Source organism: Antechinus flavipes, chromosome 2 (assembly GCF_016432865.1).
Source record: "Antechinus flavipes isolate AdamAnt ecotype Samford, QLD, Australia chromosome 2, AdamAnt_v2, whole genome shotgun sequence".
Classification (NCBI taxonomy): domain Eukaryota; kingdom Metazoa; phylum Chordata; class Mammalia; order Dasyuromorphia; family Dasyuridae; genus Antechinus; species Antechinus flavipes.
This window is the reverse complement of record NC_067399.1, coordinates 7,186,460-7,199,013: the sequence shown is the minus strand read 5'-3', so window position 1 is coordinate 7,199,013 and position 12,554 is coordinate 7,186,460. Positions and strand designations below refer to the sequence as shown.

General features: G+C 49.6%; 3 protein-coding genes across 3 annotated transcripts in view; 1 reads left to right on the top strand and 2 right to left on the bottom strand.

The window, feature by feature from the left end:
• NBAS (NBAS subunit of NRZ tethering complex) overlaps positions 1 to 2,073 on the bottom strand; it is a 99,386-nt gene extending 97,313 nt beyond the window's left edge. The window contains exon 1 of the mRNA XM_051974119.1: positions 590 to 2,073. Coding sequence (XP_051830079.1) covers positions 590 to 703 — 114 coding nt within the window. The 5' untranslated portion in view covers positions 704 to 2,073. The remainder of the gene's footprint in view (positions 1 to 589) is intronic.
• Positions 2,074 to 4,887: 2,814 nt separating this feature from the next.
• The window catches only part of LOC127547308 (uncharacterized), an 8,588-nt gene continuing 921 nt past the window's right edge, over positions 4,888 to 12,554 (bottom strand). Inside the window, exon 2 of the mRNA XM_051974121.1 lies at positions 4,888 to 5,300. Within this exon, the coding sequence (XP_051830081.1) occupies positions 4,961 to 5,300 (340 nt within the window). The 3' untranslated portion in view covers positions 4,888 to 4,960. The remainder of the gene's footprint in view (positions 5,301 to 12,554) is intronic.
• The window catches only part of DDX1 (DEAD-box helicase 1), a 21,009-nt gene continuing 20,920 nt past the window's right edge, over positions 12,466 to 12,554 (top strand). Inside the window, exon 1 of the mRNA XM_051974120.1 lies at positions 12,466 to 12,552. Within this exon, the coding sequence (XP_051830080.1) occupies positions 12,537 to 12,552 (16 nt within the window). The 5' untranslated portion in view covers positions 12,466 to 12,536. The remainder of the gene's footprint in view (positions 12,553 to 12,554) is intronic.

The window sequence follows — 12,554 nt, the reverse complement described above, 5'->3', positions numbered from 1 at the left end:
TAGAACCTGGATACTGGGCTGGGAGGCCCTTAGAACCTAGAACCTGGGTACCGGGCTGGGAGGGCCCCTAGAACCTAGAACCTGGGTGCTGAGCTGGGAGGCCCTTAGAACTTAGAACCTGGATACTGGGCTGGGAGGCCCTTAGAACTTAGAACCTGGATACCGGGCTGGGAGGCCCTTAGAACCTAGAACCTGGATGTTAGGAGGGGAGGAGCAGAGGGGGTTGCACCTCAGAACCTGACTGTCCTTAGAACTTAGGCTATCCTTTGGAAGGCGGTTCCTTGAAACCTACAACATAGAAGAGACCCCTGGATCCAAACCCTAAGAGAGTGGTAAACTGAGGCCCGGGCACGTGGCAGGGCCGTGGGGGAGGGGGGCACGCAGGAGCAATGTGTGGTCGCCATGGCAATACCAGACGCTTCCCGGGTGGGGGGAAGGAACAAGAATGGTTGCCATGAGACGCCGGCCCCGCCCCCGCCCCCCGCCAGCAGCTTCTCCCGCGGGACGGATGACGTGGCTCCGCGGTGCCGACAGCCCGTGACCCCTGCCCCCTGCCCCCTGCCCCCCGGCCCCGCCCCGCCCGCCTCACCTGCACCTCCGTCTCCGGCGGCCACTCGGTGTTGACCAGCAGGTCATAGAGGATGTTCTCGTCTTCGTTCTCAGAAGCCGACCCCAAGGGCGGCCTCGGCTCGGCGGCTTCCATGTTTGCCGGCTGGGGCAGAAACTGGCTACGGCAGCCCGGGAGGGACACCGCTCCGGAGGCGGGGCCTGGTGACGTCACCGGTCAGGCCCGCCCCCTGTCGGCCGGAGCTCTGGGGGCGCCTCTCCCGGCTGCCCGCCTCCCTCTCAGAGCGCTCCTGCCCCGGCTCCTCTGCGGGATCCTGACCCCGGGCGGGGGCCGGCCCCTCTGCCCCTCCCCGCTCTGGGGGATTTAATGCTCCCCCGCCCGCCGCTGGCCGCCGGGGCTGGGAGTCCCCTAGACGTGGTCAGCTCGCCAGGTCCACAACGGGACAAAGGGCCTCTTGAAAACAGACGCCCCCGTTACTGTCGAGTCCCTCGGGCTCCCAACCCAGGGGTCCCTGCCAGGCCCCGCCCATCTGACCGGCCCCCAGTTCTCCCCTCCGCCCCTTCTCTGGCAGCCAGTGCGGCAGCCCGCGGGGATGGGGGGGGGGGAAGTGGGGGCGGGGTCCGCCAGCCCCCGGGGGTCCGCCCCCGCAGCCTTCCCTAAAGGGGAGCCTCTGCCGCCCCCACTGCACAAAGCCCGCGGCTCTGGGCGCCCGCAGAAGGCCCTCTGGGCCCCGCACCCGGCACTGGCCACCCGGCAGAGCGGCTCTCCGACGCGGGCATCCGGGACTGCTCCCGGCGGGTTTTCTTCACAGCTTCTGCCTCTCTGCGGAGGGAGCGAGGCAGGTCTCCCCAGGCCGCCCTGGGACTTGGTTTCTCCTGACTCCGGACCCGGCGCTCCTCCTCTCCCTGAAGGGGAGCTGGCCCTTAGTCAGCGCTGACTGGGCGCCTGCGCAGAGGCCGCTCTCCCGGTGCCCGAGGATGTGCCCTGTGACCCCCCCCCAAATGCCGGAGCCGAGCGGGCCGTGACCTCGTTCATGGGACAGTGAGCGATGGTCGGAAAATGAACAAGCATTTACTGAGTGATTGCTGTGAACGCCTGAAACGGGAATAACCAGAACGGAGCACGTGCCCGAGGTCACCAAGTGGGAGTCCGAGGCAGCCTCCGCACTGGGGTCTTCCCCAGCAAGCAGCCCCGCCCCTCCCACTCCCCTGCGGGCTTCCATTCTCTGCCGCAGACTCCAGAGGGCTCCAGGAGTCATCCCCCACTCTGGGAGGTGGCCTGTGAGCCCATCGACTCCCTTGTGGCCACTCCCATTAATAAGACCGGAGACCCCGAGGGCAGGGGCAGGCCTGGTACAGGAGACGTGCATGGCCCCGCCCAAATGAGCCCCGCCCCCGGCATGTTTCCCCATGTCCTCGGATTCACCCAACTTTTAATTCCTCAGAGACTCCGCCAGCCATGTGGCGTCTGCCGGGAAAGACCCTCAGAAAGGGGGGGGGGGGGGGAGGTTCCCTGGCCTGGGCCCGGCGGGGAGGGGGCCACACCCACCTTGCTTATGGCCGGAGGAAGGGCATAGCTGGGAAGCCTGGCTCCATCACCCCCCTCACAATAAGTGGGGAGCCAGGAAGGCCCCAGACCCCTCAGGACAGAAAGTCATCCCGGGGCCTGGGGCCCTTGGGGAGGGCGAGGCTCAGAGGAGCCGCTCCCGGTGTGAATGAGGCCAGTCCCTTAATGGCTTTCATCACATCAGCCTGGGAGCTGCACCACATGTTCCCCCGGGAACAGCTAGTGGAGGAGGAAGCAAGGAACGGGAGAGTCCGGGAGCCCAGACGCCATCGTTCCACCAGCTCAAATCTTACCGCCAACCCTCGGAGCAGCCCTGGGCCTCAATCTCCCCATCCATAAAATGGGGACCAGAATGCGGAGAAGATGCTCCGCTAACCAGGTGCTGATAATGGCCAAGCTCAGGTTCCGACTTCAAGTCCCAACCCTGCTCTTCACTGCCAGTTAAGACCAAATTGTCTGATTTCAAAGGCAGGGGGAGCAGCGGTGTTCTGAGGGGTGTGGGGGTGGGAGTCATGTAGCCTCCTAAAGGAGGGGGACCGGAGCGTGGCCTGGAAGGACTGAGAAGCAAAGGTGGGGAAGGACCGCCTCCTGAGACATAATGACCCCAAAGAGAATTGAAGATGGGAAAATGTGTTCATATTGACAGCAGCCGCCTTTATAGTGGTCAAAACTGTAAAACTGCCCGTTGGGGATGGCTTAACACATCATCCGGGACTGTAATCATCAATTATGCCAGTAGAAATAACGAATGGAGAGGTTCAGAAGATGGATCCTACAAGCGTTTCCAAGCGGCCCGGCAGGGCCTTGGTTAGTGTCTGCCTGGGGGATGCTGTGGCCCACTTGGCCAGGTGTAGGAAGTTTGGGTCCTGCCGAGTGGGGCCGGGTCGGGGCTCCAGCAGAAGTGTATTAGTTCCACCCAATGATTGGAGGTGACCTCCCTGGGGAGGAGACAACCCTTGTCCTATAAATATCAGGCAAGCCCCTCGGACCAAAGGCTCTCTGATGCTACCCGGTTGTTTTTATAATAAAGCCCAATTTTTAGAGAAGTGAGTCTGGGCCTCTTGGCAATCTTTACCTATTAAAAATGCTTTCCTACTGCAATATCAATATACAGGAAAAACAATCTTGAAAGATTTTAGAATCAATGCTGGATTCATGCAGCGATAACCAGGGGGGCAGAAGACAAAAAATGACTCCTGACACTCACCTCCTGCCTGAGAGACGATGGACTTTTAAAACCCAGAATGAGACGGGCTCGCGTGTTTGGATGTGGCCGATGTGGTTTTTGGTTGGCGACTGTCTTTTTATCATAAAGGTTTGTTTTTGGTTTTGATTCTCTTTATCGGGGCGGGGGCAACGGGAGGGAGAGAGAGAATAAACTTGTTAAAATAGTAATAGATAGTAAAATAAATAGAAATAAAAACAGAATGAGAAGTTTGGCTTTTTTTGTTTTGTTTTAAAGAATGTTCTCTAGGCAACGAATTCAATGTGCAAAGGATCAGAGGCAGGAGATATCACATCATGTGTTGGCAAAAGTCCGTTGGCGGTTTGGTTGAACAAAGTGCGCCAAGAGGAACTTCTAGGGCTCTAGGGGTGCTTTCAGCTTGCGCTCTGGGGGTCTGCCCCAAATCTGTGGGACTCTGAGCCACCTACTTATTCTCCCTGAAACTCAAGACAAATGAGATGAGTAGATCTTCTCTAAGGTTTCCCCCCTCTAACTCCTCTAATCTTAGGCCCAGAATATTTGTCCCAGGAGTCTTGGAGAGTGCTTAATAACTGGCAAACTCCTTTTCTAGCAGACCCGCTAGATCCAACTTCCTTAAGAAATCCTGGGCTAATGGCAAGAGCTATAGGAACTGATGCGAAGTGAAATGAAGAACCAGGGGATGATTACCGTGCTAAGAGCAATGTTATAATGATGATCACCTGTGAAAAATTTGACTGTTCTGATTATTACAATAATCAGACAATTCCAAAGGACTCATGGAAAAATACTGTCCACCTTCAGAGCGAGAACTCTGAATGAAATCTGAACTATAATTTTCTCACTTAATTTTTCTTGCTTTTTTTTTGCAATATGGCTAATATGGAAGTGCTTTGCATGATTTCACATGTATAATTGATATATTGCTTATGTTCTCAGTGAGTGGAGGAAGGGTGGGAGGGAGAGAAAGAATTTAGAACTCAACATTTTACAAGAACATGTTTAAATAATTAAGAAGGAAAAAAGAATCCCTGTGCTCGTGATCGCAAGAAAACCTGGAGTGAATTTGACCAATAGTCACACAAGTATTTCTTAAGGCTGGATCTGTGCTAAGTACTAGAGATCCAAACACAAGATGCTCTGGAGACACTCTGGAGTTTCTATTCCGGACCTAAAAAGGAACTGAGGCAAGGAGGGGAAGGAGTGTGAGGGGAAAGGGCCAGGCTCCTGCCTCTAGAGAAAGTCCCATACAGGTGAGTCAGCAGAGCATCCCTGAGAAGGGTGAAGGCAGAAATGGATTTACAATGAAGCAGATGGGAGCAAGAAAGATCATCTCAGGCTCTCCCATTAGGGCAGAGGGAGAATCGGGAGCTCACCCCGTGCTGGATGTTGGCAAGACGCTCCTTTGGTTTCCAAGGGCCAGAAGTGACTCCTCGGGCCCTGAGGGCTTGGCCTAAGAGCAGGATTTTAGCAGGAGTCCTGTGTTCTGCCTGCCCCTTTCTTCAGCTTCACTCAGGGAGGTCAGGAGCGCTGGAGATGTTGGGCTTAATAACCCAGAGAGACATGGATGCTTCGGGCCAGTCAGTTACTCAGCCAGAAACTGCCTTTGGCCCAGCTTGCTTCTAATTAGAGCGACAGAGCCGGGCGCTTTCCTCCTGACGCTCCAGAAGTTCATCCCAGCAGCCCTTTGTCTCGCTGGATTTTTCAGGGACGCAGGATTGTCTATTGGCCGAGCCTCCTGTGATCCCTGCCCCCTGCAGCAGCAGGTGAATCCTGGGGCAGCAGTCCCACGAGGCAGCAGACCGATGGGGCAGCAGACCGACGGGGCAGCAGAGCGACGGGGCAGCAGAGCGACGGGGCAGCAGTCCGATGGGGCAGCAGTGTGATGGGGCTGGCCTGGTGGTTAGCAGATGACCTGTGGGATTCTCAGACAGCCGTCCACTCCCAGAGGAACGTCTGAACCTTTGAGGAGAGAAGAGGGAAAAGGTTTAAGAGGCGCACGCCCCCACAGCAGGAGAATCGGGGATGGGAGAGTGGCCCATCCGACATGACAAATTCTATCTGAGGAGAACACCGCCATCTCTAAAGCATGTGAATATCTGCATAAGAACCCTATGAGGAAGGGAGGACCAGCCATTGCCTCCATTCTACAGAGAGGGAAACAGGCTCAGTGGGTGGGTGTCAGAGCCCGCGGGAGGAGTCAGGCGGGAGTGAGCCAGTGCCCTCCTGCCTGGAATTTTCACTGTGAGCATTGAACCTGCGGAAACTGCAAACTCCACGGTAGGGCTTGAGCTATTGTTTTGTTGATAATCTGGATTTGAGAAAGCACCAGGATTCTTATAGGGTTCTTATGCAGATATTCACATGCTTAGAGTATACACTTCAACAATACTATATGAGGATCAATTCTGATGGACATGGCCCTTTTCAAAAATGAGATGAACCAAATCAGCTCCAATAGAGCAGTAAGGAACTGAACCAGCTACACCCAGGGAAAGAACTCTGGGAGATGACTATGAACCATTACATAGAATTCCCAATCCCTCTACCCTTGTCCGCCTGCATTTTTGAGTTCCTTCACAAACTAATTGTACACTATTTCAAGGTCCGATTCTTTTTGTACAGCAAAATAACTGTATGGACATGTATACATATATTTTATTTAATTTATACTTTAACATGTTTTGGTCAACCTGCCATCTGGGGGAGGGGGTGGGGGGAAGGAGGGGAAAAGTTGGAACAAAAGGTCTTGCAATTATCAATGCTGAAAAAATACCTAAGCATATATCTTGTAAATAAAAAGCTTAATTTAAAAAAGGAAAAAAAAGATTTCTTTGGGATATAATCCCTTTAGAAAGACTGCTGGATCAAAGAGTATGCACAGTTTGATAGCCCTATGGATATAGTTCTAGATTGCTCTCCAGAATGGTTGGATAAGTTCAAAACTCCACCAACAATGTTATCAGTGTCACCATTTTCCCACATCCCCTCCAACACTCATCAGTATCTTTTCCTGTCACCTTAGCCAATCTGAAAAGTATGTAGTGGTATCTCAAAGTTATCTTATTTTGCATTTTTTTTGATTAATAGTAATTTAGAGCACCTTTTCATGACTAGAAATGGTCTTGATTTCTTCATCTGAAAATTGTCTCTTCATAGCCTTTGGCCATTTATTAATTGGAGATTGGCTTGATTTCTTATAGAGTCAATTCTCTATATATTTTAGAAATGAGGCCTTTATCAGAACCCTTGAATGTAAAAAGGTTTTCCCAGTTTATTGCTCTTCTAATCTTGTCTGCATTGGTTTTGCAAAGGTGAATTTTTTTCAACAACCCAAAACATGGCTTAACATATAGACACCACCAGGTGGTCAATAGTGAAATCAAATTATATACTTTGCAGTCAATGGTGGAGAAGATCTATCTAGTCAGTTAAAACAAGCCCTGGAACTGTCTAGTGACTGAGATCATGAGCTTCTTACTGCAAAATTCAGACTTAAATTTTAAGAAAGCAGGAAAAACCATCAGCTCATATAGGTATGACCTACATAATATCCCTTATAAATATAAAATGAAGTTTATAGATTTAAGGATTAGATCTGGTAGACAGATGCTTGATGAACTATGGGCAGAGGCAGCAACAAAAAACATTCCAAAGAAGAGCAAGAAAGTAAAATGATGAGGCTCTTTTAATAGCTGAGGAAAGAAGGGAAAAGGGAAAGGAGAAAGGGAAAGATATACCCAATTGAAGGCAGAATGAGCAAAGCAAGGAAACAGAGAAAATTAGAAATATCTAGGGAAAGTATAATGCAAAAATAGGCATGATAAGAGACAAAAATAGTAGGGATTTAACAGAAACAAAAGGGATTAAGAAGAGGTGGCAAGAATATATAAAAGAACTAACTATAAGTTAAGGATTTATTTATTTAAGGATTATTGACATCTGCTATGGTGTGGTTACTGCTCTAGAGCCAGACATCCTGGAGAATGAAGTTGACTTCATTCACTTCTCCAGTAAAGTGGGCCTGAGAAACATTGCTAATAAGGCTAATAGAGGTAAGAAATTCTAGCTGAGCTATTTAAAATAGTAAAAGATGATGCTGTTACACTGCTGTACACAACACATCAGCAAATTTGGAAGACCCAAGAGTAGTCACTGGATTGGAAAAGATCAATTTACATCTCAATTCAATGCTTATGGCAGTTCTTTTAATAGTGGCAAGGAATTAGAAACTGAGTGGGCGTCCCTCAGTTGGAGAATGACTGAATAAGTTATGGCACATAAATATAAGAAAATATTATTGTTCTATAAGAAATGATGAGCAGGCTGACCTCAAAAAAAGGAAAGACTGACATGAACTGATGCTGAGTGAAGTGAGCAGAACCAGTTCATTGTACAAAATCAAGGCAAGAGTATGTGATGATCGACTGTGATGGACTTGGCTCTTCTCAGCAAAGTGATGATTCAGGACAATTCCAATAGACTTGGGAGAGAAGATGCCCTCTACATCCAGAGAAAAAACTATGGAGAGTGAATGTGGATTGAAGCAGATTTTTTGTTTGCTTTTTTTTCTTGTGGTTTTTTACATTTTGTGGTATTTTTACCTTGTTTTAACTGACTGGATAGATCTTGCACAACATGACAAATATGGAAATGCTTAAAAGGATTGCACATATTTCACCTATTATTAGATTGCTTGCTATCTTGGGGAGGAGGGAGATAAGGGAGGGAAAGAGAGAAAAAAATTTGGAACACATGTTGAAAACTATCTTTCCATGTGTTTGAAAAATAAAATACTTTTAAGAAAAAAGATTTAAAATGTACATCTCAGTTCTAAAAAGAGGGGTATGCCAAGGAATGTTCAAATTATGAACGACGATGCTCATTTCCCATTCCAGGAAGGTTATGCTTAAGATTCTCTAAGCTAGGTTACCACAATATGTGAAGTAACACTTTCCAGAAAAGCAGGCTGGTTTTTAAAGAGGCAAAGGAAGTAGAGACTAAACTGCCAACATTTGCTGGATGTGGAGAAAGTAAGGGAGCTCCAGAAAAACATCTACTTTTGCTTCATTGATTTCGCTAAAGCCTTTGACTGTGTGGATCACAACAAAATATGGCATGTCCTCAAAGAGATGGGTTTTCTTGTCACCTGAGAAACCATAGAACAGAGAAGGGATTGGTTTGAGATTGGGAAATGAACAAGGCAAGGCTGTACGTTGTCACCTCATTTAACTTATATGCAGAATACATCGTGTGAAATGCCAGGCTAGATGAATCAAAAGCAGGAATTAAAATTGCCCGAAACAAAATGAACAATCTCAGATAAGGACAACCAAAGTACTCTGATAGCAGAAAGTGAACAAGAATTAAGAAGCCTCTTGAGAATATAAAAGTTGGCCTCACGCTAAACATCAAACAAAAAATATAGCAACTGATCTCATCCTTTCCTAGCAAACAGAAGGAAAAGAAACGGAAACTACTGATGATTTTGTAAGCTTGGGCTCAAAAATCACTGTAGAGTAACAACAGCCATAAAATTAAAAGATACTTGCTTTTTGAAAGGAAAGCTGTGGCAAATCTGGACAGCATACTAAAAAGCAGAAACTTCACCCTGCTGACAAACATCTGTCTATTCAAGAGCTATGGGGTTTTCCATATATATTCCAGCTATGAGAGCTGGACTATCAGTAAAGTTGAACAAGGTAAAACCGATCTTTCCAATTGTGGTGCTGGGGAAGACTTCCGAGAGTCTCTTGGATGATAAAAAGGCCAACTCAGCCAATACTTATAGAAATTAATTCCGGCTACTCATTGGAAAGCCAGGTACTGAACCTAAAGTTTAAATACTTTTATCATATGATGAGAAGATGGGCTCACTGGAAAAGCCTCTGATGTTGGGAAAGATTGAAGGCAAAAGAAAAGGGAGAGGGCAGAGAATGTGATGGATAGTGTCATAGGAAGAATGAACATGAACTTGGAACAGATAAAGACTTTGGGAGTTATTTGCATAAAGAATGATAACTGAAGTTATGGGATTTGTCAAGATCACCGAGGGAAAAGAGTTTAGACAAAGAATAAAAGAAAACCTGGATTATTTTGTGAAGGAATAAGAATAATCCAGCAAAAGAAATTGAAAAGGAGTAAGAAATGAAGGTGGACACTCAAGAGAAATGACTGTCATGGGAAGTAAAGGGACATATCCAAGAGGAAGAGGTAGGCTAAAGGGTCAAAAGCTGCAGAAGTTGAGAAAATGTTGAGAAAAGGCTAGTAGACTGAGTTGTTACGAAATCAATAAATTTATTCAGTGCCTTTTATGTGTCCGACTCCTTACAAAGCACTGGGGATTAGTTGATGGTTGTTCATTCTCAAAGAGGACCAAGATGACATCAGTGTGGTAGAGTCCAGTTACAGTATCTCCAACTGTGGTTGATCAGACCAGTATGTCTCAGAATGCTCTGTCATAGGTCAGTTCCTGTGAACATTTAGGGTGACTTCTCTAACTCTGTGCATCTTGCAAAATCTTCTGAGCTAATTCAATTCAGTTTTGCTCATAGAAGGCAGCACCTTCTCTGATGAGGGCATGGCATACTGGGGGGTCCTGGGCCAGTGTCTCCCGTATCATACAATCACTTCTAAAGTTCTTAAGACCTTGAGAGCATCCTTGTGTCACTTTTTCAGGCCACTTTGTGAGTTCTTAGTTTTTTTTGACAAGCATGCATTTGACGATCAAACGTGGCCACCCCAAAGGAGCTGAGCTCTGCAGCTGAGTGCGTTCGAGAAAGGAACTCGGCGTCTGGTCTCTTCTCCCACCAGGTGACTTCAGACTCTTCCTAAGACAATTCAGATGGAGGCGATTCCGTTTCCTGGGAGGGGGCTGGTGGACAGGCTCCCTAGACCTTCAGTTTGCTCACCAATCTAATACTCCCTCTCCCCTCCCACTCTCTCCTTTGGAGCCAGCCAAACTCTGACTTAGCTCTGGCTACATGTGGGTAATCTCTTTATCCACCTGGACATTCCTGGAAAATATCCTGCCAGAGTGAACTTAGCCGCAGCATTCAGAACTCCTCCACTCGCTGTAACTGACGGTTCCACGCTGCTGGAGCACAAATAAAGCCGAAGAAGCGTTGGGCACCATCTTCTGTTTGCAGGTGATTGTGCAGCCTCCCGACGAGATACAAAGCCTGGGGACAACGTCTGTGCTCGAGCTTACAATCCCAATGGAGGACACAGCATACAGATATACACAAAACAAGCTAAATATGGGATAAATGGGAAATTACTAGCAGGTATTAGAGTAAGAGAATTTGGGGAAAGTTTCCTCTAGAGGGTGGGGTCACAGTTGAGATTTGAGAGGTTAAGAACAAGGATTGAGAAAAGGTCATTGGACTTGACATTAGCTAAGTTTAGCTGAGTTTGGGGTGGAATGATAAGGTTGGAAGCCAGATTGTAAGAGGTTAAGAAGAGATATTAGAGGGAAAGTGGAGACCCCTAGTGTAGCCAGCCTTTTCTGAGAATTTAGCTACAAAGAGATGTAGATGGACGGTGAGCAGGAATGGGAGGGTCGTCAGGGTTTTCTGAGGAGGGGGGACACACGAGCATATTTACAGGCAGTAGTTACTGAGCCAGGGGAATGAGTAGAAACTCAAACTACTGAAGACCCGTTGAGATGGGATCGCTCCGACAGGTAGAGCTATTACCTTGATCAAGTTCAAGACTGTCTCTTCATCTAAGACAGGAGGGAGGGACAAGAGAGGGGAGAAAGCTCCTGAGTAACAGATGAGCAGGAGGGGAGAAGAGGGTCCATGGGAACTTTTTCCTGTAAAACATGAAGGCTTGGGTTCTTACTCGAGAGGGATGAGGGGAAGCCATGGGAGGTTTGGGAAGGGCTGGGAGTTGATGAAGGAGACGGGGCAGGATTGCCTGGCGGCAGTGAGGGCCCAGGGGAGGTCGTGTTACATTGAGAGAACAGTTTTAATTGAATGTTGGGGGTCGAAAGCAGATTGCAAGTAATTGAGAAGTGAATTAAAGGTGAGCAAATGCAGGCCGCAAAGGCAGACGGCGGGGAAGGAGAAAAAAGGGAGAAAATGGATGATGGGGCCAAGTGAAGGCCTTTCCTTAGGTGTGGGAGAAGCCAGTGATTTAAAAGGTGCTTCAAGCTTCGGAAGCATTTACAAGCTCCTCGGGACCACCTGGGAGACGGGGGCTGGCCTGATGCCGGTTTACGGATGGAGAAACTGGGGTTCGGCGTCAGTGAGTCGTCTGGGTCAGGGAAAGCCGTCAGAGGCAGGATTTAAATTCGCTTCCTGACGCCAGGCCCAGGTCTCTAACCACTGGGAAAGCCAGCTTCCTCCCCAAACCAAGAGGCAGAAGGTGAAAGGTCAATGACGCCAGCCGGTGAGGGCAGGGCCCGAGCTCCAGGGTGGGGCTGGTGCTTCGGGGTGTGGTCCCTGAGCCGCGGCTGCTCCTACTGGGGAAAGCGGCGGGAATCGCCCTGGGGGAGGGGATGCCGTATCCGGGCACTTGCCCCGGCCCCCTCCTCCCCCCTCCAGGAATCAGCACGTGATTACTAATTAATTACCACCCGTTGGCATCAAGCTAAGATCTGGGACCGGCCTCCTGACCCTGAGGTCCGCCCCGTCCCGCTTCCCGGAGCTTCCTTCTCCGGGTCACCCCGGGCCCCCATTAAAGCGTCCCGATGGGAGAGAAGCTTCCCCAGAGCTGGGACGGTTTCTCCACTGCCGGTGGCTCCAGCCTACAAGCATTTATTAGGCGCTTACTACACACCAGTTGTACAAGGCAAACATCCTTCCCCAGGTGTTTATATTCCTAAAAACTCTGGGGGGGGGAGGGGAGGGAGCGCTACCCGCTCAGGACCCTCGCTCCGAAGCACAGGGAAGACAGGCTGCCACTCTGGACCTCAGTTTTTCGTTCTGTAAAATGGGATAAGAGCTGTCGCCCGGTGTTCGGGCCAAGTCGCGCGGTCAGAGGTAAAAGGAAAATCCGCTACCGGACTCGAACCCGCCCCTCGTGGGCCTCCAGCCACGTGGACGCAGCGCCCCGCCCTCTCCGAGAGCTGCGCAAGCGCATTGAGCCCGCCGGCCGTGGCCCGGGCTGCGCAAAAGACGCGGACGGCCCGCCCCGCGGCGCGCAGGCGCACTAAATTCGGCCGAAGGCTCCCAGAGGGAAGACAGCGCTAAGATGGCGGCCTTCTCAGGT